The following is a 27,442-nucleotide window of genomic DNA, read 5'->3' as shown; positions in this document are numbered from 1 at the left end:
AAAGAAAGTTTCAACAAATGGTGCTGGGCTAATTTAGTGTCCATTAGCCCCTTGCTCCCACAAAAATAAAACAAAACAAAAGCCTGGACCTAAGTTTCACATCTTATACAAATATTAATTCAAAATTAGTCATGGACTTAAGCATAAAAATGTAAAAGTACGAAACTTTAGTACTGTGGAAGAAACCACATTTATGTTGTTTTGGAAACAACCCAGATGTCCTTTAATGGGTGAATGGTTACACAAACAGTGGTACATCCATATTATGAAATACTAGTCAGCAATAAAAAAGAACAAGCTACTGATATGTGCAACAACCTGAATGAAATTCCACAGAATCACGATGAGTGAAAAAAAAGTCAATCCCAAAAGGTTACACACTGTATGATTCCATTTACATAACATTCTTGAAATGATAATATTATCAAAATAGAGAACAGATTAGTTGTCGTCAGGGTTAAAGGAAAGATGTGGAAAGGAAGTAGATGTGGCTGTGTAAGCTTTACACGAGGAATCCTTGTGGTGATGGAAATGTTCTGTATCTCGATTATTTTAGCATCAATGTCCTAGCTGGGATATTGTACTACACAGTTCTGCAATATGTTACCACTGAGGGGAAGTGGGTAAAGGGTACATGGGATCTCTCTGTATTACTTCTTAAAATTGCATGTAAATCTATAATTATCTCAAAATAATTCTTCATTTAAAAAAATCTTCAAAATCATAAAGAAAAAACAAAACTACCAAATAATTCTGCCTGATCTCTGTACTATATAAAATAATAATTTTATTGTTTATCTCTTGCGTTCTCTGTGTTAGGTAGTTCGTTTTGATGGAGACACTAATAAAAATAATTTGAATAAAATATTAATGTTGAATAACTATAGGATAGCTGATTAAATTTATCAAAATTGTAAAATCTTTATTCATTTAAGACTCTGGTAACATGAAAAATGATGTTTCATATTATTGCATGCAAAAGATGTGTCTATTCTTCTTTTGATACTTCAGACAATTTGCATGCAACAACATTTTGCCTCTTAAGAACAACCTTATAATGCATTTCTACTATATTAAATTTTTTCCAGCAATACCTCATGACATTGCTGATCCTAGTTAATCTTATAAGCATTCTCATCAGTGTCAAGGGAAACTACAAGTAGCCATCTGTTAGAGATGGAAATCTTAAGGCTCTCTACAAAAATAATTAGCTGGACACTTAGATTTCCGTTTTTTTTTTTTTAAAGAAAAAAATCAAATGCTTACAAACATCATTTGCTAGCTGTGATCTTGATCAATTTATTTACTACCTCTGAGTCTTTGTTTGTTCATATATAAAATGGGATACTTCCCATGAAAAATGACAAAATTAACTGAGTATGTTAAGTAGTTAATAATAATATCTGACAGAGATCAGTCATTCAATGAGTTTCAACAATAACTGATAGCTCAGTTCTAGGTTAAGGTATACATAAAATAATATAACATAGGTAGAAACTACATCATGTTGCTCTTTAAAATCTTTTGAACCAAAGACAGGTTCTTTTTGGGAAGGGAAATAGATTGGTAGAGTTGTCTCCACAAAGTGGCACAATTAGAGTGAAATTATAAAGCAGTATTTGAAAACCTTTCTAGTGTAAACTACGTCACGATACGTGTGTTATGGGACACTCCTGATGATGCTGACAGAGCCCTGACAGTCATCATGTGGTGAGGTACCAAGAATTGGAGCGCTCCATCTTTCCATACATGTTTTGATTGTGTTTTCTTTTTAGGCGAGAGGACTAAATGATATAATTATCACTTGGGGGTGCACATAGGGCTTCAAAAAGTTACCCCTCTGTATAATATTGACATTAGATGCTAAAGGCAGGAAAAATGCAAAGTCGTTAAGAACAAGAGGCTTGAGAGTGAAAATGCCTGGGTTTAAAAGCAATCTCTACCACTTCCCATCTGGAAGACCTTAGTCAATTTACTTCATGTCTCTAAGATTGAATTTCCTCACCCACTAAAAGGGGCAAGAATGTTATAATACATATAAAGTTCTTTGCACAGTACCTTTCAGATATTAAGAGCACAATAAATGTTAGCTATTAGTAATAATAATAATTTTAGCTAATACAAGTTGTTCCTCAAGCTTAAGAATAAAAGTGATAAATACTGAAGTGGTATCTAAAATATATTTTCTGACAAAGTGAGATGTGAGGAATAAAATATAATTAAACTGCAAAAGGGCTACTAGAATTGAAATAACTTGCAGGGTGTTTTGCCTGAATATATTCACTATTCTAAGAAAGTATTATGTACTCTGCTTCATAAATATTTGATAAAAGAACCATTATTTCCTCTTTAACTCATTGGTGGCAGTTTTCAAGCATAAAATTAAACAAAATTTGTCATATTTAAAAATTACCTTCATACTCATAAACAATTTAGTTTTAAAAATACTTAAAATTGTTTATCCTGCCTAGAATATTAGTCAATTAGCAAAAAAAAATAAGAACTTTATGAGCGTATTAATTTGTCTCCATAACAGTCAAATAACTTATCTTTAGAAATCAAATTGTAATAAAATACATTAGAAATTAGATCTCTAAATATTAAAACATTTGGGCATGGGAAGGAGAAATTAACTAAGAAATTCTATAATTGTAAGTAACAGCTGCACAGTCAATATTTAATCACTATATTGTGAGACAGTTCAGTAGTGGAAGACAGGATTAACATATTGCTTTAAAACATTCCATTACTTTCTCCATCTGTTTACTGATAATAAAAGACACAGCTGTTCTAAACGAAACGCACTAACAGGTGTAAAGTGCCAATTTGGCATTTTACATAAAACTTACTCATTATTTCCTTTTGGAATACTCTAAAATTATACTCTAAGCATAGCTACCAATAACTTAAAGAATTTTTTTTATACTAACTTGGATTATTCTAGTCATTGAGGAAAAGATACGCTTCTTTCTCCATGAATTCAAGATTATTTTTAAACAGTACACATCCTGAACTAATTATAATTACCCCAGATGTTTTCCATAAAAATGGTCACACATCTGAACTGGGTTTCGTTAGCAACTGTTCTATATCAAATTTACTGCAAAGAGCATCAAAATTATGAAGGAACGCTGTATCAGATTCACTATGTTTAAGCTACAAATGATAATGAAGCTTGAGCTTATAATTTATTTTGACAAGTACTCTAGCTAATCTGTAGCCATATGTAATCCAAGGCCACCATGAGGAAATTCAGTATTATTTATAATAAATTCTCTACAATCACTAACTTAAAACATGTGAAAGTTAACAAAATTTGTAAATACTATAAATATAACTATAGTTTTGGGATTTTGTTTGTTTTTAAAACATAATATACACCACAAACCACTAAAAATGTCCTGAGTAAAAGAGCTGACCCCATTCTAGTAATTTAAATATCTTTGATAACTAATTTTTAAATTTTATAACAGTGAAATTTTAAGACAATTACAAAATCAATGTTAATGATTAATGTATTGGTGATAAGAAAGAACACTGTGAAATATTTTCATTTGGCCATTATATTTACTTTAATATATAAAACTTGAAAAGTTAAGGGAGAATGTCAAAGGGGTCCAAAGCGTTCCAGTCGCTTTGATTTCTTTTCCTAAAATAAAAACATTTGTCAAATTAGCTTTAGAAAAAGAGGTTCACTAACATGTACATTTAAGAGTCCTTGAGACTATGTCTGTATTTTGAGATATACACCTGAGGAAAAACATATAAAATATATACATTTTGCTTAAGATTTTACAAATCATTAAGTTCTTCCTCCAATTGTTCCTTTTCTTTGTTGGCTCAGGTTTACATGATTTTAAATTCAAATAAAATACCCTACAGCTTTGCAGTAGGGTATCCTCAGCCAGGTCACTTGGTGACAACAGTTTTTCTGGCCCTTCTGGAAACAAATTATGATCAATACAAATTCTATCAGTTTGCTGCTTAACTTTTAAAAAGAAACATAGGAAGAATTTTTTCAACATCAAAAGAATGAAGAAAAACATTAATTTTATTGTGCAATCTAATAAAGCTTAACTCTGCCTATTATATGGTAAAATGATGACATGTTACCTTAGAAACACACCATCAGATTTTCTGATTTGTAAAATAAATCAGAGTATATAATCCAAATAATCAATAATCCAAATCAGATGATTCAGAAATTCGTGAGTTGTTTATACAGACTTCATAAGGCTCTTAGTCTTCATAACGAAAAGACAACCCACAGAATGGGAGAAAATATTTGCAAACGAAGCAACCAACAAGGGATTAATCTCCAAAATGTTCAAACAGCTCATGCAGCTCAATAGCAAAAAAACAAGCAGCCCAATCAAAAAATGGGTGGAAGATCTAAATAGACATTTCTCCAAAGAAGACATACAGTTGGCTAAAAAGCACATGAAAAGATGCTCAGCACCACTAATTATTAGAGAAATTCAAATCAAGACTATAATGAGGTATCACCTCACACTGGTCAGAATGGCCATCATCAAAAAATCTACAAACAATAGATTTGTAGCTATTGTGGCTGGAGAGGGTATGGAGAAAAGGGAACCCTCATACACTGTTGGTGGGAATATGAACTGGTACAGACACTACGGAGAACAGAATGGAGGTTCCTTAAAAAACTAAAAATAGAGCTAACATATGATCCAGCAATCCCAATCCTGGGCATATACCTGGAGAAAACCATAATTCGAAAAGATACATGCACCCCAATGTTCACTGCAGCACTATTTACAATAGCCAGGACACAGAAGCAACCTAAATGTCCATCAACAGAGGAATGGATAAAGACGTGCTATATATATACAATGGAATATTACTCAGCCATAAAAACGAAAGAAATAATGCCATTTGCAGCAACATGGATGGACCTAGAGATTGTCATACTGAGTGAAGTCAGACAAATATCATTTGATATCGCTTATATGTGGAATCTTAAAAAACGGTACAAATGAACTTATTTACAAAACAGAAATAGTCACAGATGTAGAAAACAATCTTATGGTTACTAGGGGGGAAGGGGGAGAGGGATAAACTGGGAGATTGGGACTGACATATACACACTACTATATATAAAATAGATAACTAATAAGGACCTACTGTATAGCACAGTGAACTCAATACTGTGTAATGACCTATATAGGAAAAGAATCTAAAAAAGAGTGGATATATGTATATGTATAACTGATTCGCTTTGCTGCACAGCAGAAACTAACACAATATTGTAAATCAACTATACACCAATAAAAATTTTAAAAAATAAAGCAAATAAAGAGAATATGAGTGAGCTGTGGAATAACTTCAAGTGGCAGAAAATACATGTAATTGGATTCTTTGAAAGAGGTGGAGAAATGCACAAAAAATTTTTGAAAAAATAATAACTAAACTTTTTACAAATTCGATAAAAATTTTAAATCAACAGGTACAAGTTCAATAAACCCCAAGTGCAAACAATATGAAGAAAACAAAACAAAAAACAAACAAACCAACAAAAAACACCCAATGCTCTAAAGCAATTAATTTAATTCAGGGAAAAATAAGACAAAATGGCAACTAAGAGGGACAAAATGACTTGTCAGTTGATTAAACATAGCAGGAATGACGACAGTTTAATGCCTTTAATGAACCAGTCTTTAAAGAAATTAGAGAATGGCTATTTCTAATAACTAAAAAACTGAACTTTAAAAAACCACATTTTATAAATAGTCAAATTTCTAGATTAAACTAAATTTAGTCAAACTTCTGTATATTTCTACTCTTGACTCTTTTTCTAGTACATATGAGTATGGTCAGAATCATGAGACATTTGCATAGGGTTTTACTTAAGTAACCACTGCAGTCCATCTAACAATCAAGAAACGCGTTACAGCTGTGGCTTGATGTTAAGAGATGAATAAATTCTCTAAATCTCTTTCATAATTTAATAATCTTATTGCAGGTATCTCCTACTTCAATCTCAAAAACAGATATATTTCCTCCAAAATTAGTAACAATACATAATTATAACCGTATGTTCAAATGGGTTTTAATAAAATGGTATATTAAGACTAACAAAGCTCAGTTGTCCTGTAAAACTTCAAAAATCGCGAAGTATTGATTGTAATTCCTACAAGCACAATGTGGTTGTCCATCAGGTAAATTCTGAGGGCCTTAATTTAAAAGTCTAAGTGGTGTGCTTTCCTTCCACCTTATACAATATTTTTTCAGATTTCTTCTTCCTGTTATTTTCTAGTTTTCAAAGCTTCAAATAAAAGGTTTCATCAATACGTAAATCCATACAGAGTAATACACAGGGAATTTTATTTAGAAAAGGTATATTAGAAGCTTAACTTAAATCCATGGAATGAATTCTGTCTCTCCTTTACTTGAGATGTTAACAGTGCTTAAAAAGGAAATAGGTATGGAGGAATGACATATCAGATAACATCCAATTTATAGTGAAAGGAATAAATTACAAAATAGTGCTTATAAATATTTTTTAAAAAGTTACATATGCTATGTATCACCTTGTCTTACACCCAAAAATAAAAGTTGTGTCCTTGTTTTCACTGAGAAATAAAGAACTTTTATTGCCACCATATTTGCAATTTAATTTCTGATTCCAATTTTAAATAATGATTAACAGTAAAGAAAATCTGGTTATGCTTCAATTTTTACAATTAAATAAAACAAGACAATCATCAATACAATAATAGATTACTAATGCATATTAATCCAAAGAAACCTCTATTTTATGTAGTAAATAAGAGAATTTTAAAGAATTAGAATTTTATTGTTAGGTATCTAGTCTCAGAATAGGTCAAAATATTACCTATTAAAAATCAAAAGGAGTTTTCAAATTGTTCTATGACTGTGTGGTTTGAATTTACCCAGGTTTAAAAAAAAAAAGAAAAATTTAAAACTCAAATGTCATATATGACACAGAGTAGAAGATCATCAATGCATTATTTGGTGTGTTAAAGAGGGGTTAGAGAGAGAAAGATGAGAGTGGAGGTCAAGAGACTGAAAGAGAACAGATACAGACCTTGGAATATGTTTTCTTTTTTTGTTTGATCATCTTTGCAAACATTCCAAATTCTTATGACAGTACAGTTGAATAGAAAAGTATAGTTTGGCATGAAGTTGTTGGTCTAAATTCAGATTGGTCTGCCCAGGTCCACTTTCAGGAGAATATTCAAGTGAGTGTAAACAATACTGTGAATCAAGACTTTTGTCACACTATAAAGCCAAAATTTTAAAAACTATAAGAAATACACTGCATCCAATGCTGATTAAGGCTGCAAGTGTTACCTTAACCTTGCTAAATTAGTTCCTAAAAACATGCTCTTATTTTCAGAGATTTCCTATATAAAAAGTAGATGTTATTAATTAACATGGCTTTTATGCAGAGTGGTCTTCATGTTTTTCTAAAGTAACTGGAATATCTTTCATTTGCATATTTATTTAACAAAGTTTCATAATTCAAATGTAAGTGTCTGCCCTATCCATTTCAAATGATAAATTCTTAAATGAATAAAATTTGGACCATAAGGCTAAATTCAGAATATGTCCAATTTCAGAATAATATATACATAGGAAGCTAATCCAAGCATAGAACTAAAGCAAAACATATACTCTAGATATTTGACCTGTGGTACAGAAACCATTTTTATAACTGAAAAATACCTTAACAAATTCTAAATGTAAAATTATTATAATTATCACTATTGAAATCAGTACTTACTCATAAAGGGTTTGAGGTACATGGAAAACATAGTAATTAACCATTAATAAAATATCAATTCAAATTTTTTGTACATAAATATTACAGCTTACCATGTCGGTGATGACTTCTTTGCCTAAGAATAAAAGATAATTCAGAAATCAAATGATATTAAAATACTGTCAAAAAATGGGTTCAGTTTTAAAAAGGCCTGGGAGAAAAAAACAGTATTTACACACGCAACCTAAGCTGTTCCTTGATACCTACCATTATTGAGCATGTACTATGTGTGAAATACCATCTATAACTCTTTACGTGGATTATTTGTAACACTTAAGTCATCCCTACAAGACTGGAATTTTCCAAATTTTATAAATAAGGTGACCATTTGGTTTACTAACAAAATTGGTACATTTCTGAGAATAAAGGCAGTGGGCATAATTAACAATTATGCTAGGAGGACAGGTGTAAATCATGACTGTTGTAGAAAAAGTATGATACATGATCACTATACAAATGAAGAAATTGCCTCAGAGAGGCTTATTTTGAAACTCACTCTGAAACACAGTATGAGATACGGTTCTAAGTCTTTTTGTACAAATTGATAATGTAATGCATGAATATGCTTCTGAATAATCCATTACACTTCTCCAATGAATTATAGCACTTGCTTTTTACATTCTCACAGGTTGAATTTGAGTCACCTATTTAATTACATTGATACCTGCTTAATCTCATGTTATTAATACACTGTCTCATTTACTGAAACTATATAATTATTACCTGGCCCCACCACTCCTTCTATAGTTGCTATTGTTGCTTATTTGTTTTTCCAGATTAAAGTTTGAATCTAGATAATCAAATTCCAAGAAAAAAAAAAACAAGATTGAGAAAATAAAAATTCAGAGAAAAAATGAAAGTTGTTAGAAACAATGGTAAACAGAAACTGATAAAATGTTGGTTAATTTAACAACTGACATGACATTAAGTTTTGGGTTAAAATATTGAAATAAATTCTAGGTAATTATAATAGGAAATTGCCTTGGAGGTTCTGTGGGTTAAGTTAAATTTGTCTTATTCCAGGGCAAGAGAGACGATAAATAATTTCGCTACAAAAAAATTTATGGTCAAGAATTTATTTTAAATATTTAAGGGTAACCATTAAAACAAACAACCACCACCACCACCAAACAAAAATCAGAAATATAAACCACTACTTCCAAACCAGGGGAGATTGAAACAGGAAATTAATTTTATTATTTCCAACAGAAAGCATTAATAGGAGAAAAGAAAGACACAGACATGGACACATACAGACACACACACAGACACACACATACACAGGCTTGATAAACAAAAAGCACAAAATAAGATGATGGCAATATGTCCTAATAGATCAGTAACCACAATAAATGTATTTAAATTCATCCACTAGCCAACAATATCACACTGTCAAGGAGATGAATAAAGCTATATACCCAATACTGCTAAAGGGCTGGAGGTAGAGAAAAGCCATGCTGCCATCTGGTTTCAATCTTCTACATAAAAAAGGATGACGATCTAGTATAAGGTGGTATGGACTCTCTTTTAAATATTATTCTATTCCCACTCCCCCCACCAAAATACTATCATCCATACTGAACAATAAGATCTCCCAGCCTTACTGGGTTTCCAAAATGCTAGTAACCAGTCTTACCCATTAGGAAGAAGATTAAAATATTCTTCCCTTGGGAACATGACCAGCCCAAAGAAAAGGCCTTAAGATACTTGTATCCTGGACTCCCCGAAGAAACAGACAGATAACCTTCTAATGAAGCCTTCAATAAACAAGCCCCACCCAACCAGCTATTTAATACCTCTTATTCTTAGTATAAGCAGGCAGCCAAGGATCAGAAGACATCCGAGAAAAGCCATTAACAAAAGACTGAAGGGAAAAACTGAAAGAACAACTTGTAGGGAACAAAGGGATATGAAACCTTCAAAAGAACCAACACTGCCTATGGAGAAAAAGGCAGGCTCAATGATACAATCCCTATGGATGAGAATTTGGGTATATCTAACAAAATTTTAAGTGTATATTCCCTTTGACCTAGAGGTCTTACGTCCAGAATCCATCCTGAATATACATCTCCACCAGTTAAAAAAAAAACAAAAAAAACCCAAAAACATATACACAAGGTTATTCATTGGGTCATTACTGTAATACAGACCAGAACAACAGAAATGACCATATCAGGGTACTAGTTGAAGAAATTGTAAAATATCCATATAATATGACATAGCTACAAAAAAAGAGTGAGGAAGCTCTCTATGTACTGATTTGGGACAATCTCCAAGATACATTGTAAAATGAAAAAAAGCAAGGTACAGAACAGTGAATAAAATGCTGAACTTTTGACTAAGAAAGTAGGGAGAAATTATATATGTATGTATATATGCAAGTACGTCTCTGGATATTTTTGCAAAAGGAAGCAATGGAAAAACACAAACTAAGGAAAATAAGTAATGTCTATAAGAAATAGGAACAGAATGGGATGGTGGAGGAGAGAGATGAAAGCAAGACTTCTCTAAATATCTTTTTATTTAGGTTTTGACTTTGAACATTATACAAATGTTTTACATAGCTTAAAATGAAATTCAATGCAAGTAAACTCTGAAACTGAGAACTGAAGCAAAAACAAACAAACAAAAACCCCAAACTGTATAACAAACCATTAGTAAAATGAGATGAAAACCTTATTAAATATTCTCAGAATGCTAACTTTCAGACATATTTAAAGACAAACAAAACAAGCAAAGAAATCTTAAATTTCATTCAGTACTTCTATAGTTAGTAATAACCTTGGTATTAACTTTTAAAAACTATTGTACATATATTATAAAATAAAACAAAGTAACATGTTAATGTTAGAAGAACCAAGATTTTTAGGATAAGAAAATTTTAAAAATATAAAAACAAAGCAGTAAGGGAAAACCCTGAAATATTTAACTTGAGTTGGGAGTATATATTTGAACTCATGGTTTTCTTTAAAAATTACGTATATATGTATGTAGAAGGGTGTGAAAATGTGTGTATATATATATATATACATCCACCCTAGCTATAGTCATTGAAAAAGCTCAGAATTATTAATATCATCCCAGTAAACAATGAGTACACTTAAAACACCTGGCATTAGTATCTATATGCCATCCTGACAAAAAGGAAACAGGAAAAACAGCTAATTGCCAGGGTCAGAAAAAATACAAGATGAACCTGGGACATCATGTATGTGAAAAAACTAATGTGCTCAAAGACTATAAAAGGGTATGTCAAAAGGACACCAAAGCAGCCTGAAGGAACTCTTAATGGTCAGATCTGAAACTATTTTAGGGTTAAAAAGTGTAATCGATTGTAAGATACTGAATTAATAAGTACTCAAGAATCCACAGTGCCAGTCAAAGGGAAAAGAAAAAAAACCTCACTTGCCACCAAAGGAGATGACTCTCACATCACTTTTAGAGTGAAAAATGGTAAATATTCAAGAATTAGGCATTTACCCTACCTTTTTCACCCTAGTTGATGAGGGGGAGCTCTACTTCACAGGAAAAAAAGTCAGCTAATAAATATCAAAGGAACAATAGAATTAGAAAATTAGCATTTTGTAACCTCCAATGTAATAACTGATTTAGGAACACTTCCATGATGTCAAAGTATCTTCCCACAGGTTACTTGCTAATTGCAAAGGGAAAGCATATCTTTATAATGCAGAGATCAAGTAGTCCCCACCTCCACCAAATAATCCAACTTGGCATCATCAATATTGGAACAACCTGATATTATATCCTTCAATTACATACGATGAAATACCCAGTATCACCTACAAAGTATTCTTAACAAAAAGGTTTAAACTGAGCCTAATCGAAATGCTAGTTCACAAATACAGAGTATAGAACAAGTAAAAGAAAACCAAGAGAAAACAATCAGACCAATCCAGAATATGATTCCTTCCTCAAGACAACTTTCTTGGTCTCTTTAAAATGGCAATGCCATTAAAAAAAAGGTGAGAGGGTAGTGGTCAAGATGAGGGAGTAGGAAGACTCTGAGCTCACCTCCTGCCACAGGCACACCAAAATTACAACTATTACAACTATTTACAGAGCAACTACTAATGAGAAAACATGAAGATTAGCAAAAAAGGTTTTCTACAATGAAAGATATAAAGAAGGAACCACAACAAGATGGGTAGTAGAGGCAAAGACACAGTATAGTCAAGACCCATAACCTGGGTGGGTGACCCACAATCAGGAGGATAATTACAATCACAGAGCTTCTCCTCAAGGGTCTGAGCCCCACACTGGGCTCCCCAGCCTGGGGGTCCTGCACCAGGAAGATGAGCCCCCAGGACGTTTAGCTTTGAAGGCAAGTGGGGCTTATTTTGGGAGAGTCAGAGGGCTGAAGGAAATAGACACTCTACTCTTAGGGGAACACACAAAATCTCACACACTCCGAGACCCAGGACAGAAGCAATAATCTGAAAGAAGCTTGGGTCACACCCACTGCTGATCTTGGAGAGCCTCCCAGAGAGGCAGGAGGCAACTGGAACTCACCTTGCGGACAAAGATGCTGGCAGCAGCCATTTGGGAGAGCTCATTCTACCATGTGGACACCAATGCTGGTAAGCACCATTTTGGAATCCTCCCTCTAGCTTATTAGGCTTGGGACCCAGTCCTGCCCCCAGCCACCAGCCTGTCAGCACTTGTATTGGAACGCCTCAGGCCAAGCAGCTAGCCGGTGAGGGACACAGCACCACATATCAGCAGGCCAGCGTACATAGAAGCCCCTGAGCCCACAGCCACCCCAGGATGCTGCCCCACCCACCAGAGAACCCAGGACCCGTCCTGCCCACCAGTGCATCAGCACTAGCCCTGGGACCCCTGGGGCCCTGCAGCCAGCCATCGGGATGGGTCCCTGTACCAGCAGGCTAACACCAGCTCCAGGACCCCAGGACCTGCAGCCAGAGACCTCAGGACCTGGCTCTGCCCACCAGGGGCAGATAGCAGACCCAGGACACCCTAGACTCAGCCCTGTCCACCAGCAGGCTGACACCAGCTCCAGAAACCTTGGGCCCTGTAGCCAGAGACCCCAAGATGTGGCTCTGTCCACAAGTGTGCCAGCACTAGCCGCAGGACCCAGCATCAGCCACCAGCAAGCCAACACTAACTCTGAAACACTTTGAGACCCTCAGCCAGCTACCCTAGGATCCAGCCCCACAGTGGGTCAACACCAGCTTGGGGGTACCCCAATCATGCAGACAGCTGTGTCAGGAACTGGCCCTGGCAACCAGCAAGCAGACACTAGATCTGGAACCCCCAGCCCACAGTCAGCCAGGCTGAGACCCAGCCAGTGGGCCAGGACTAGCCTTGGGACCGCCCCCCCCAACACACACACCCGGGACTCTGTAGCCAGTCTCCTTGTGACCTGGTCCCACCCACCAGCAGCTAGCACTCTCTGCACAAGGCAGGGCATGGCAACCAACCAGTATCGGGGCCAGCCACACCTACCAGCACACCCACAGTAGTCAGCCCACCACAACAGAAAGACGTACACAACCCACATAGAGCATACTGCTAAGGCATATAGCACAGGTGACCAGAGCAGGTGTGCTACTGGGCCCATAGGACATCTCTTACAAAAGGCCACTTCTCCAAGATGGGGAAATGGAATAAACCTACCAAATACAGAGAAATAAAAACAGTAAATTAGGCAAAATGAGGCAACAGAGAAATATGTTCCAAATGAGGGAACAAGATAAAACCCCAGAAGAACTAAGTAAGGTGGAAATAAGCAATCTACCCAATAAAGAGTTCAAGGTAATGATCATAAAGATGCTCAAAGATCTCAGGAGAAGAATGAATGAAAACAGTGAGAAGTTTAACAAGGAGTTAGAAAATATAAAGAAGAACCAGAGATGAAGAATACCTGAAATGAAAAATATACTAGAAGGAATCAATAGTAGATTAGGTGATACAGAGGAACAGATCAGAGAGCTAGAAGACAGAGTAGTAGAAATCACTGAAGCTGGACAGAAAAAAGAAAAAAGAATAAAAAGAAACAAGGACAGTTTAAGAGACCTCTGGGACAACGCAGAGCATACTAACATTCTCATTACAGGGGTCTCAGAAGGAAAAGAGAGAGAGAAAGGGGCAGAGAACATATCTGAAGACATACTAGCTGAAAACTTCCTTAACCTAGGAAAGGAAACAGATATCCAGGTCCAGGAAGCACAGAGAGTCCCAAACATGATCAACCCAAAGAGGACCACACCAAGACACACTGTAATTAAATGGCAAAAATTAAAGATAGAGAATATTAAAATCAGCAAGGGAAAAGCAACAAGTTACATACAAGGGAACTCCCATAAGGCTATCAGCTGACTTTTCAGCAGAAACTATGAAGATCAGAAAGGTGTGGCATGATATATTTCAAGAGATGAAAGGCAAAAACCTACAACCAAAACTACTCTACCAGGCAAGTCTTTTGTTCAGATTTGAAGGAGAGATCAAAAGTTTTACAGACAAAAGCTAAAAGAGTTCATTAACCAAAACCAGTTTAATAAGAAATGTTAAAGACAACAAATAACAAGTGTTGGTGTGGATTGGAAAAAAGGGAACACTTGTGCACTGTTGGTGAGAATGTAAATTGGTGTAGCCAATATGAAAAACAGTATGGAGATTCCTCAAAAAATTAAAACTAAACCTAACATATAATCCAGCAATTCCACTTCTGGGTATTTATCTGAAGAAAACAGAAACACTAATTTGAAAAGATATGTGAACTCCTACTTCATGGCAGCACTATTTATAATAGCCAAGATATGAAAGCAACCTAAGTGCTCATCAATTGATGAATGGATAAAGAAGATGTGGTGTACATATACAGTGGAATATTACTCAGCTGTAAAAAAGAATGAAATCTTGCCATATGTGATAACACGGATGGACCTAGAGGGTATTATGCTAAGTGTAGTAAGTCAGAGAAAGACAAATAGTGTATGATTTTACTTATATGTGGAATCTAAAAAACAAATGAACAAATATACAGAGAACAAACGTGTGATTGCCAGTGGGGAGATGGGCGGGGAAGGAGAGAAACAGGTAAGGGAGATTAAGAGGTAGAAACTTTCAGTCACAAAATAAATGAATTACAGGTATGAAATGTACAGGTGGAGAATACAGTAAGTATGTGATATCTTTGTATGGTGATCAATGACAACTACACTTATCATGGTGATCATTTTGAAATGTATAGAAATATCAAAACATTATGTTTTGTACCAGGAACTAACATAGTATTGCAGGTCAATTATACTTCAAAAACAAATAAATAAACAAACTCATAGAAGAAGAGATAAGATTTATGGTATGGGGGGTTGAGTGGGCTGGGGGCAAGGGGATGTAATATACAACATGATAAAGATAACTAACACTGCTGTATGTTATAGATGAAAGTTGTTAAGAGAGGAAATCCTGAGAGTTCTCACTGCAGGGAAAAATGTTTCTTCTATTTCGTTCTTTTTTTTTGGCCACACCACGCGGCCTGTGGGATCTTAGTTCCCTGACCAGGATTGAACCCAGGCCCTCTGCAGTGAAAGCGTGGAGTCCTAACCACTGGACCGCCAGGGAATTCCCGTCTATTTCTTTAATGTTGTATCCATATGAGATGATGGCTGCTCACTAAACCTATTGTGGCAATCATTTCATGATGTATGTAAGTCAAGTCATCATGTTGTATACCTTAAATTCATGTTGTGCGTATGTCAATTATGTTTCAGTAAAACTGGAAAAAATACCATTTTTTTCAAAGAAAGAAATAAGAGAACTCATATGAAATGAGACTAATGAGCCAAAAGTAATGCATCAATCTGACTGGATTCTGATTTTTAAAAAACAGCTCTAGAAGGCATTTTTGGATTGGGAATATCTGAATATGGATGAATACTAGATGATTTAAGGGATTAATACTTATTTTCTTACATGTGATGGTAGTTTTATTTTTGAAGAAAAATATTATTTTTAGGAAACACATTCTTTTGGGAAACATATCCTGAAGTATTGAGAGATCAAGTGTCATGATGATTACATCTGTCAAATGGTTCAGAAAAAAAACACAAAAACATGGATTACTCTGGCAAATGTTAACATATGTATATCTAGAGGGTGAGTATATGGGTAATTATAGTACTGTTCTTTCAGTTCTTCAATATATTTTAAAATGTTCATAATAAATTATTTGAAAAAATACATTAACATCCCCACAAAGAAAAGAAAATATACTACATCCATGAATACAATATGAGCACTTGGTATTAATACCAGATTAGCAAAAAGTTTTTTTTACAGTTGGAAAGTAAATTTGAGGAAATCTAGAAAGTAAAGCATACAGGAAAAGAGATAGATAATTATCATTTATATATATATGTATATGTGTATTTGTATATATGTGTGCTTCTGTATATGTGTATGTATGTATATATGTATATACATATATACACACACACACGTATATCTCCAACAGGAGTTTCATAAAACAAATCAGAGAAAACCCCCAGAAAGCAACCAGCTAAAAATAACTCAAGAAAATATCTCAGAACCAAAGAACATGAATTTAAAATTGAAAAGGCTGACCGAGTGCTCAGCACAATGATAAAATCAAATCCTCACCAAGACACATAACCATGAAATTCCAGAATATTAAGGATAAAGAAAAGATCCTATAAGTTTCCAAAGCGAATAAACAAGTCAGATAGTAAAAGACCAAGATTTAAATGGTTTCAGATAACACTACTTCTGGAAGCCAAGACAAAAAAAGAGTAAAGTCTTTAAAGTTCTGTGAGAAATTTTTTTCCATACTAGAGTTCTCTATCCTGCTGAGTATAAGCAGTCAAATGTAAGTGATTTCAGATATGCCAAGTCTCAAAAAATTTAATGCTCATGCACTTATTTTCCAAAAAACTACTGGAGGATGTACCTCCCTAAAATAAGGTAGTAAAATAAGAAAGAGCAAGACATGGTATCCAGGAAATGGAAATCAACTCAAGACAGATGTAAAATGAATCCCCCAGATGATAGTATTATAGATCCCTGGATATAAGCTGTGTATGAGGCACTGATGTCAATCAACTGGTTAGCTGACTTTAAGAAAATAAACACAATAGGCTACAAGATGTATGTAAACATATTGAGAAGCAATTTAGACAACTGGGCAGATTTGGGGGATGAATGAAAGACAGATGTAAATATCTCAAACAAAAAATGCATAGCAAATATGTTATTATTTACTCTTAGAATTTAAAAAAAGCCTCTTTAAAAAACTGCTATTTATTAAAGCTGTTACACTGTGCAAGTAATAGTATTTGCCCAACATAGCAAAAAATGTTAGAAAGTATAGAAAAGTATTTGGGAGATAATGAAAACCACTTAAAATTCTACTACTCAGAGAAAACATTCATTCATTCAATAAATAATTATTGAATGCCCTTTACATGCCCTGCTCTGTTTTAGAGTCTATGTTTCAGCAATGACTAAAATCTGTTTTCATGAAGTTTAGATTCGAGTGAGTAGTGACAAATGATTAAACATAGACTAGGTCACTGGTAGAAAGAAAAAGTAGGATAAGTAGCACAGAGTGATGGAAAGAGAGCAATGCTATTTTCTATAGAGTGACTAGGGAAGTCTGATAAAATGACATTCAAACAGAAACTTCAAGGAAGTCAGTCAACAAACAGTGCAGGTATCTACAGGGTTTTGGAATGAAAAGCAACTGGAAAGAACCTGAGAAAGGAACATGTTTGACACTTTGAAGGAACATCCAAGGGGCCAGTGTGGCTAGAGGAATGCAACAGGGAATCAGAGGTAGAATATTAGAATCAGAGAAAATGGAAGTTGCAGATGGGAGGCATAAAAAATGTAAGACTTCGCAGGCCACAGTTAGGACTCTAGATTTTACTCTGACAAAGTCACTGGAAGTTCTGTGCAGAGAAATAATTTTAAATGATTTCTGTAGCTAAAGCAGCTCTGGCTGCAATGTGGAGAACAGATGATAAGGAAGAAGAATGAAATTAAAAGGTCAATTAGGAAGTTGTTTTAATAATCCAGGTGAGAGATGATAGCAGCTTGTTAAGACTTTAGTGTAATTCCCTCTAGTCTTTTCCTGTGTATGTATAATTAACATAATTGGGATTAAAAGATATGCATAGTTAAGTGCCATACGTACATGAGAAATTAAAATTTTCATATAATTTAAAATTCTCATACAAAGTAGCAATTATGTATCCAACAAATATTTTTCTTGGTTTCTTGTTTGTTTGCAAATTTAAGCATTAAATGATGTCCAGAAAGTTTAAATTAAAAAGTTCGGGAAATTATAACCTAAATATTAAGAAATAAAGGAATGTTTTAAAAAATGATAGTATATCTGTATGCTAGAATACTACACAGCTATTAAAAATAACACTTAAAATTATTTTTAAAACATAGAATAATGTTTGTATAATAGAAAGTACAGAAAAGCAGAATAAGACTCTATATACCAAATGTTCTTAACTATGTAAAATATATATATCAAAAATACTGGAAGTAAACATATATTTTTTTATGCGGTAAGATTATGGATATTTTATTTCCTTTTCTATCTGTAGTCTTCAAATTTTCTACAGTGAACTGGAATTAATTTTAAAATTAAAAAATACTTCCATATTTTCAAAAATTAAGTGAAGGGGAGCAGAATCTGTGACCCCCAAAATATGCCACTTTGGCATGAGGATTAATTTGCGCTAAAGGCAATCAAAACTCCAGCAGATTTAAGAAAAGTTCTTTTCCTGCCCCTAAACTGATTAAATTTACACTGGAAAGGGGGGCCTGTACCAGGAAGGGAGCTATTACCAGAGACACTTTTTACCTAAGAAACTTATCTGCATAACAGCACAGCTTTTGTTTTCTAAACATCTCCTCTGCTTCCTATGAAGGGGCCTTCCTCCCCTTTGTATCCCCAGATCCCTACCCCTTTCCTTCTCTCAGGATGTTTGGCTGCCTTTTGTGTCTTTACATTTTTATGCGGAACCTGTACATATGCAATTTTGTTTGTTTTTCTCTTGTTAATGTCTTTTGTCAATCTGATTATTAGACCAGCCAAAGAACCTAGAAAGGTGGAAGGAAAAATTTTCTGGCCCTTCATAGAAACACATAGAATTGAAAGACATAGGTTAGGTTCAAATGCCTGATATGGCACTAATCAGCTATTTCTTGGACTAATTTCTCCCTTAAACATCCATTTCCTCACTTTTAAAATGACGACAATATCATACTCAAAGAATTACTCTGACGATTACACATATGAGTGTACTCAACTCAGTATAGTTCTTAACATATTAAATGCTTGATAAATATGTTGAAACAAAAATGAAAATTTGACAGTCTGAGAATTCATATTTCAAGTAAAATGCAAAATCTCACTGTTAGGGAACCACTGACTGAGACTGCCCATCCTTGCCAGGCAGGATAATAACTGCTTGCATGAATTATCTCACAACAGGAGGTCCCGATAAGGAACACAGAATTGATAAGCTACTTACCACCAGCCGGAAGAATTCTGGAGGGGCCAAAAGGAGGGAGGAGATGCCAGCCCATAATATGTCCTGCCAACTTCCCAGAAACCCTCATGCTGTAAACCATCCTGACTAAGAGATGCACACACTGCCAGGAAGGGCCTTGAATCGGACCAAATATGGGCACAAAAGAGGTGATTGGCCAGAGACAACCCAGAAAGCTAAGCCCATTACCATAAAACCTGAGACTGTGAGCCACATGGCAGAGCAGTTCTTACCCCGCTGCTCGCTGCTCTCCGTCTGGGCGCCCCTTCCCAATAAAGTCTTTTGCTTTGTCAGTACGTGTGTCTCCTCAGACAATTCATTTCCGAGTCTTAGACAAGAGCCCACTCTCACACCCTGGAAGGGGTCCCCTTCCAGTAATATCATCATGAAGACCTGGTTTAAAATGAGTGAAAAATGTTATTTGCTCTTTTACTCTGCTCACTCTTGTCTGTAAACCAGTTCAAACTGGAGAAAAATATATCACTCTAAAATTAATGTAAAAGGTAAACCAAATTGTCACCTTCCTTCCTTGAGACATCTGCTTGCCTAAAGTCCTCCCCAATACTGGAAAGAAATTTTCAACTTTTGCTGTAAAAATCTATATTCCTAAAGCTGAATGTAAATGCCAGAGAGGAATTCTCAAGTCCCCTCTTGTTCAAACACATGCTAAATGAGTGATTAAAGCACAGCTTCCCACTGCTGATGAGAACTTAGAAATCCATATGTTGTTCTGACTCAATTTAATAGATGATTATCAACTGACTACAGACTGGGGATAGGAAGCACTTTTTAACACAATAAATATCCAAAATCTCAATACTGGCCAAAGATTCAAGGTAATCCTGTAGACTATAAACCTTGAAGACAAAGGATAAAAATTTCCTTTCACTAGAGGAATCTAAAACTACCTTACCTGCTACGGATTTTTTTCCCAAATGGATGAGGTTAGACTTTGATGAGTGTGGCAGGTAGGGGGATTGTGAATATCAGTCTTGTCCTAGGTACCTACGTCTAGCGATATCCTTTATTCTGTCAGCCCTGGACTGAGGTAAACGTCCTCATTTTCACATTTTTAAAATAAAATAATAAACAATATTTAAAGTTCAAATTATTTCTCTAAGCAGCTTCATATGAATGGAAACATGGTATACTGTGTTTGGCAACTAAAGTATCAACTTCTTAGGAAATAAAACTGTTGTCCCTACTTTCAAAAGACTAAAAATCTAGATTTTGAGAACAAATAAATTACGAAATAGTTGTAGTACACAATGTATCTTACTCTTATCAAAGACTATATCAAGTTTTCTTTTAGGTGGAAACTTCAGTCCTGAATTAAGTATTTATTTGTAAATCTTACTTATTGGTGATAGAGTTTTAGAATCAGAGAGGCCTATTTAACCCCGTCCTTCTCTTTTGGATAGAAAAGTGACAGAGATACATAAATATATACTCTATTAGTAGCAATAAATTAAAATAACTATATAGTGCTTTGATATATATGATCTTGTTCCATCGAATAATCCCGTCAGATGATAACAGTATTCTTTTCCCCATTTTTCAAGTGAGAAACTAAGGATCAAAGGGGATAAATGATTTTTCTACAGTCACTGAACTAGTAAGTACCAGAACCATTGTTTGAACACAGGCCTTATCACTCTAGATCCAGTGTTCTTTGTAGTACACAAAATCATCCTTTTTTGCCATATTTTCTCTTAATGTAGGTTCTCTTAAGGTAAATGTGAGGATTAAGGACTGAAATTCACTACACTCAGTTATGGCACAAAGATTTAGAAAACCATTCCTTCTTTTCAAATATCTTATCCCAAAAGTGACTTTAAAGAACAGGTACTGTCTTCAACATGGCCAAAATGACTCACCAGGAAACTGTGTTTACATTTCACATTAAGGAATCCAGTTAGGTAATCTTTTCCCATGCTGTGTTAACAACTTTAATACATTCAGAGTTGACTAAAAGAAACAAATAATTTGTCTTTATAACAAAGTACAAATGGGACCATAATTCTGTAAGCAACTCTGTAGAAGAAGGGAAGTGAACCAAGAGTACAGAGATTTGCAGGGACAAACCTTGGGTTAGTCATTTAAACATTTTGTGCTTCATCTGAAAAACAGAGTAATACAATATTCCTGCAAGGATTACATAAAAATGTATGTGATGGCAATTTGTAAGCCATCAAGCATTATCCATAAATGTGAGGCAACGGAGTTACTGATTTGCTCATTGTATTTCCTAATGTAAATACTAATCACAATTCAATCAACATGAATAGTTAAAACTTATTGTAAGCTATAGAAGCTTTACTGAAAGTTGTACATAAATCAAAGAAAACAAGTTTTGAATAATCTTCTAAATAATCACTCTCACTCAATACTTGTAAAAGTTTTACATAAAGAATGACTATAAAATACAAAGTTTACTTTCCAAAAGTCATATACACATTCAGTCTTGCTGCCTTATCATCTGAAGTATCTTTACAGGCAATGTATCATCTCCCTTTCCAATACAGAATGCGCTAACAATTTAACTTAATGTTTACATATAAAAGACATTCAAATATTTACTGATTCTAACAGTGATGATAATGTTGGCTATCGATTTTTAAAGAACTAAAATACAATGAATAAGATATACTTAACACAAACTACAATGAAAAAAATTTAATCTTCCTTAAATGATTAAAAAATCGCTTCAAGATCTTGTCTTGCTCTAAGAATCCTCATTATGAATGTAAATTATTGTGTAGTATTTTAGCAATAATCCAGCTATCTAAGCATAGTGGTAAGGAATTTATTTTAAAATTGTTTAGCATAACTTAAATACATGCAATCATATTATTTTCCATATTGTTCATACTATTCTGGATTAATTTTATCAACCTATAATCTCCTACCATAATTAAAATTAAACCTAATAACATATTCAGTATTTAAAGTTTTTATATCTTTCAAGGAAAAGTATTAAGTTAAATATATAGTTATATAAGTTTTAGCTATCTTGTTCAATTTTTACTCCATGATCTTCCATTTATAAATGCTTCCTCTATAGTTCATGTTTCTAATTTTTCTTATACTAAGATCCTCAAGAAACCTATTTTAAAATATCTTCTACTATCTATCCTGTTAAATCCATAGTATTTCCTTCCTTCCTCATCTCCCAATGGTTGGTTTCTATCTCTTTAGTTTACCTCATTAGCTCCTTAAGAGATCATTAATAATCATTTTTATTTGATGCATTTGAACAATGAAAGGGAAAGAAAATATATGCTGCCAAGTTGTGCAGTAAAAATTGATAACCTTCCTAATACTAATCTATATTGGTTAAACTCAAACAAAAATTTTTGATTTATGAAAAAAATAAAAAGAAAGCAAAAGTTGAACACTGAAGTATGGATTTTTTATGGCTGACCAAAAAAGGATAATTCTGAGACTTATTACTTATAGTGTTTATGTCCTACACAAGTTTATTTTAACAGCATATTTATAAGCACTCATACAATCCTTTTAATAGTGACAGTACATACCAGTTGACATATTGAATCCAAAGCTTTAAAGAAAAAATAAAGAAAAGCTCTATGAGAAATTTCTAATTATGCAATTAGTGTAGAAAATATTTTACATTTTGCATTAAAAAAAAGACTTTAAATTAGAAAAGCAGAAATTACCAAGAATTTCGTGGTGATTTTCTGAATTCTTCATTTGTAATTGTACCAAACTTCTTAATTCTCATATTAAGCCTCTGAAAGTATATGAATAAAATATTTTATAAATTTAAGAAACTGTAGCATTGGAAATAAAAGATAACTAAAGAAGACAACATATCTAGTAATTTTTCTAGGAAAAATAAGATATCTAATAATTTTTCTCAGGAAAAAACAAAAAATAAGATAATTAAGAACAATATTTAGAGCATCTGGTATCTATATAACTTGTACAGAATAAACAGTTAATAAAGATAGATGAAATTTTAACATATGAAGATGAATACAATCTCCTAGGTTTCAAAAAATCATAAAGTTGGAAATTTTGCCCTACCAGATATTAAAATTTATATGGCAATAATTATAAAAGTATGGTTCTGATAACAAAATAACTCATCAATATTAATAACAAAAATAAATAACAATAATAACTCATTTATTGGGCATATACTGTGGGTCAATCATTGTGTTAAATGATACATGTTTAATTCATATTTGTATTTCATTTTAGGACTTATATTTAGTTCTTACAATAAATTTATAAGTATTACCTGCATTTTACAGATGAGAAAAGTGCAGAGGTTAAGCAACTGTCAAGCACACAGAGCTAATATACTTGAGTGTGTATATAATTGTATATAATAATTTAGCATATGATAAAGGCAGCATTTCAGTTAAATGATGATTTACATGATTTATTTATTAAGTTAACTGGCTAATATTTTAGAAAAAAAAGGTAGATACCCATGTCACTTCTTATACCAAATTAATTTTCATATAAATTAAAGATTTTTATTAAATTTAAAAAGTACCAGAAGAAAATATAAGTATATATTTATATAATTTTGAACTGTGATTATTTTCTCTGAGAATACTGAGAATAAAAACCTAAGAGAAACTTCTAATATATTTGGTTACATAAAAACCAAAAACATCTACATGGCAAAATATGCCATCACCAAGTTAAATACACATAATGAACCAGCAATACTGTTTTTAATATATAGAACAAAGTCTATTCTCTCCAATATAGGTGTTCTTACAAATAATTAAACTACTGGCACTCTCAATAGAAAAAAAATGGTAAAGAACTGAACAGGGCATTACAAGAGAAGAAACAGAATGACCAATTAACATGTGAAAATATTTTTATATTCAGTAGTAATCAATGAAATGCACATTAAAATAATAGGGAGGTATTTTACTTGCCTGATGAGCAAAGATGGCTGGTGTTGGCAAAAGTATGGTAAAATCTCCACTCACAATTATTGCTGATGTGAGAGTTAACTGATACCATCTTTTAGGGGGATAAATGTGTGATGCATAAAATATCTTTTTAAAAGTCATATTCTTAGATCTAATATCTCACATCTTATGAGTTTAGCCTAAGCAAATAAACAAATAGGCATACATTTTTGTAAAAATATGTCTGTGGGTTGAATTATTTAAAATGGGGAGAAATAACTGGAAGCAAACTAAACTGCAACGATTCAATACTGTTTAAATAAGTTCTAGCAAATCTGTATGTATAAGAATGTACTATGCTATGAATAAAACAGTGATTCAAATCTCTATATACTGACATAAAAATGGGTTCAAGATCACTGATAAGAAAAGCAAGATATAGACCAACATGTTTAATACTATCCTAATTTCATGAATACTGTACATGTTCACAGAAAAAAACCTAAAAGGATAGAAATTGAGTCTGGGTGGGAATTTAGAATTTTTTCCTTTTTTTAACAAAATTTCCTACCTTTTCTAAAATAAATGATAGCAGTGACACAATTCATAAAGTAATCTAAAAAAGTCAACAGGAAGTAAAAAGAGAAAGAATATAGACAATTTTTTAGGATAGCAAGTTATAAAGAAGAAGAGAGAAGGAAGGTAATAACTAAAGGTTTAATATACAAAGAAAACAGAGAGACAGCAGACTCACAGATAACAGGGATGAGAAAGGACAACAGCCAAACAAAGGAAAAGACACATAGTTTGGATTGTAGAAGTAAGATTTCAAAATTATTATAGAAACAGGTTTGAATCTATGGTCAAAGATCTTGACTATGGATCAAAAAAGAGTGGAGGCTGAAAAACATTTTTATCCCATTTCTAAGAATACAGTCACCAATTATCTCAATGAAAATAATAATGTGGTGACTTAGGAAACATGAGTTAATATATTTTCCGAGAGTCTATACAAAGAACAGAAAACAAAATGATTAAGCTGACAATACATGAACATACTTTGTATACAACTGCTCATATTTACAGCAATGACATTACTAACCCACAAAAACTGAGTCCTTGAAGTTAGTTAGTCCAGAATGAGAACTGCTTATGAAAAATACTTGAGGCAATATAAGAAACTTTTTAGATATGCTTAGAATAAGAAGGTGAACAAAAAAGGCCTATTTGTTTCTAATGATACATAACTCTCAGGAAGTTGACAGAGACAAAATACCACAGATCAGCTTCTGCTTTGCTTCTCTTTTCTTGTTATATAAAAAAATTCAAATTGGTAAAGGTAGAACAAATATGCAAAGCTGACACTGCAGATAGTATGTAGATACATTACAGAATTCTTTAAATTCTTAGAATTAACAGTTGCCAAGTAAAGCCCAATCACCCTGACATGAAATATAAGTGATATTGAAACAATGGCAGCTCAGCCTGATTCTTACACCTCCAGAAGCAGGGTTTTATACATGATAAGCCCAGTTCTCTACAAAGAAAAATGAATAAATGGTATCATCTAGAACCACTGTAGGTTTCATGTTCATAGGTACTTGGGCACAATGCACGGCCTAATTGAGAAGAATAATTAAATCTCTTGGGACCCTACATGACTGAGGTCTAAAGAGAAATCTCCATTTCTCACAGCTAGGGCTAGTTAAAAGTACTGGAAAGAAGCTGGACAGTCATGAAGAAAAATGAGAAAAAAAAATGCTAAAATCTGTTCTTCCTCTGCTAGTAGTTAAAATGTTTTCCCCAAGTAAAGGCACTACATGACATACAGCACTCCACAATTAAACATAGCTAGGGTATGTACCTGACCTTGGATAGAAAGTGGTCCTCAATACTCCATTCCTGTAATCACTTCCTATTTTATCTCCTCCTACCCTGTTGAATCCCATCTCTATCTTAGTCTATTAATGATTCTCTCTTGTAGACAGTATAGATACAGGTCTTGCTTTTGTATCCATTCAGCTCATCTGTGTCTTTTGGTTGGAGCATTTAATCCATTTACATTTAAGGTAATTATTATTTTTTAAGATTTTATTTTATTTGGTTGCACTAGTCTTAGTTGCAGCAGCCTGGCTCCTTAGTTGCAGCAGGTGGGCTCCTTAGTTGTGGCATGCAAACTCTTAGTTATGGCATGCATGTGGGATCTAGTTTGAACAGGGATCGAACCCGGCCCCCTGCGTTGGGAGCGTGGAGTCTTAACTGCTGCACCATCAGGGAAGTCCCTAAGATAATCATTGATATGTATGTTCCTATTGTCATTTTCTTAATTGCTTTGGGTTTGTTTACGTAGGTCTTTTTCTCCTCTTATGTTTCCCGCCTAGAGAAGTCCCTTTAGCATTTCTTGTAAAGCTGGTTTGGTGGTGCTGAATTCTCTTAGCTTTTGTTTGTCTGTAAAACTTTTGACTTCTCTGTCAAATCTGAATGAGATCCTTGCTGGGTAATCTTGGTTGCAGGTTTTTCCCTTTCATCACTTTAAATATATCCTGCCACTCCCTTCTGGCCTGCAGAATTTCTGCTGAAAAATCAGCTGATAACCTTATGGGAATTCTCTTGTATGTTACTTGTTGTTTTTCCCTTGCTGGCATACGGGAGGTGCTATTGAGTGAACAGGCAAGAAGTTACTGACTGGAGGAGGGAGAGGAGGTGGGAGATGGTAGAGCTGAAGGATCATCAGCAACAGGAGATGGAAGGCAAGCTGTAATTTCTCTCATGCCTGACATTGATGGAACACACATCTGCATCTTTGAAAGTTCGCAACTTGAAGGTTCGTATGAAGGGGACTTACTATACAGGAAAAAAACAGTAAAAAACAAACACGTGGAGGCTAAACAATATGTTACTAAACAATCAATGGATCACTGAAGAAATCAAAAAATACCTAGAAACAAATGACAACAAAAACACAACAATCCAAAAACCTATGGGATGCAGCAAAAGCAGTTCTAAGAGGGAAGTTTACAGCAATACAATCCTACCTCAAGAAACAAGAAAAATCTCAAATAAACAACCTATCCTTACACTTAAAGCAACTAGAGAAAGAAGCACAAACAAAACCCAAAGTTAGTAGGAGGGAAGAAATAATAAAGATCAGAGCAGAAATA

The 27,442-nt window shown here is 33.8% G+C and overlaps 1 protein-coding gene across 9 annotated transcripts in view; it reads right to left on the bottom strand.

Annotated features, from left to right (window-relative positions):
• LOC309663364 (small membrane A-kinase anchor protein) overlaps nucleotides 1-27,442 on the bottom strand; it is a 285,507-nt gene that overhangs the window by 230,897 nt on the left and 27,168 nt on the right. For 3 of the 9 annotated variants that reach the window (XR_014265199.1, XR_014265203.1, XR_014265205.1), the window contains exon 3: nucleotides 23,061-23,134. The exons of 2 other annotated variants lie outside the window; for them this stretch is intronic. Coding sequence is in view for 2 of the 7 variants with exons in the window: in XM_082467355.1 (XP_082323481.1) it covers nucleotides 19,614-19,767 (154 nt within the window). In the remaining 5 variants the exon portion in view is untranslated. Of the gene's footprint in view, nucleotides 1-7,863; nucleotides 7,887-19,613; nucleotides 19,774-22,919; nucleotides 22,943-23,060; nucleotides 23,135-27,442 lie in introns of all 9 variants that reach the window. 4 more of the 9 variants (XR_014265200.1, XR_014265202.1, XM_082467354.1 and 1 more) reach the window with 3 other exon arrangements.

The sequence above is a fragment of the Balaenoptera physalus genome, assembly GCF_965194825.1.
Source record: "Balaenoptera physalus genome assembly, chromosome: 6".
Classification (NCBI taxonomy): domain Eukaryota; kingdom Metazoa; phylum Chordata; class Mammalia; order Artiodactyla; family Balaenopteridae; genus Balaenoptera; species Balaenoptera physalus.
The sequence above is the reverse complement of the archived record's forward strand: the minus strand, read 5'-3'. Positions and strand labels throughout refer to the sequence as shown.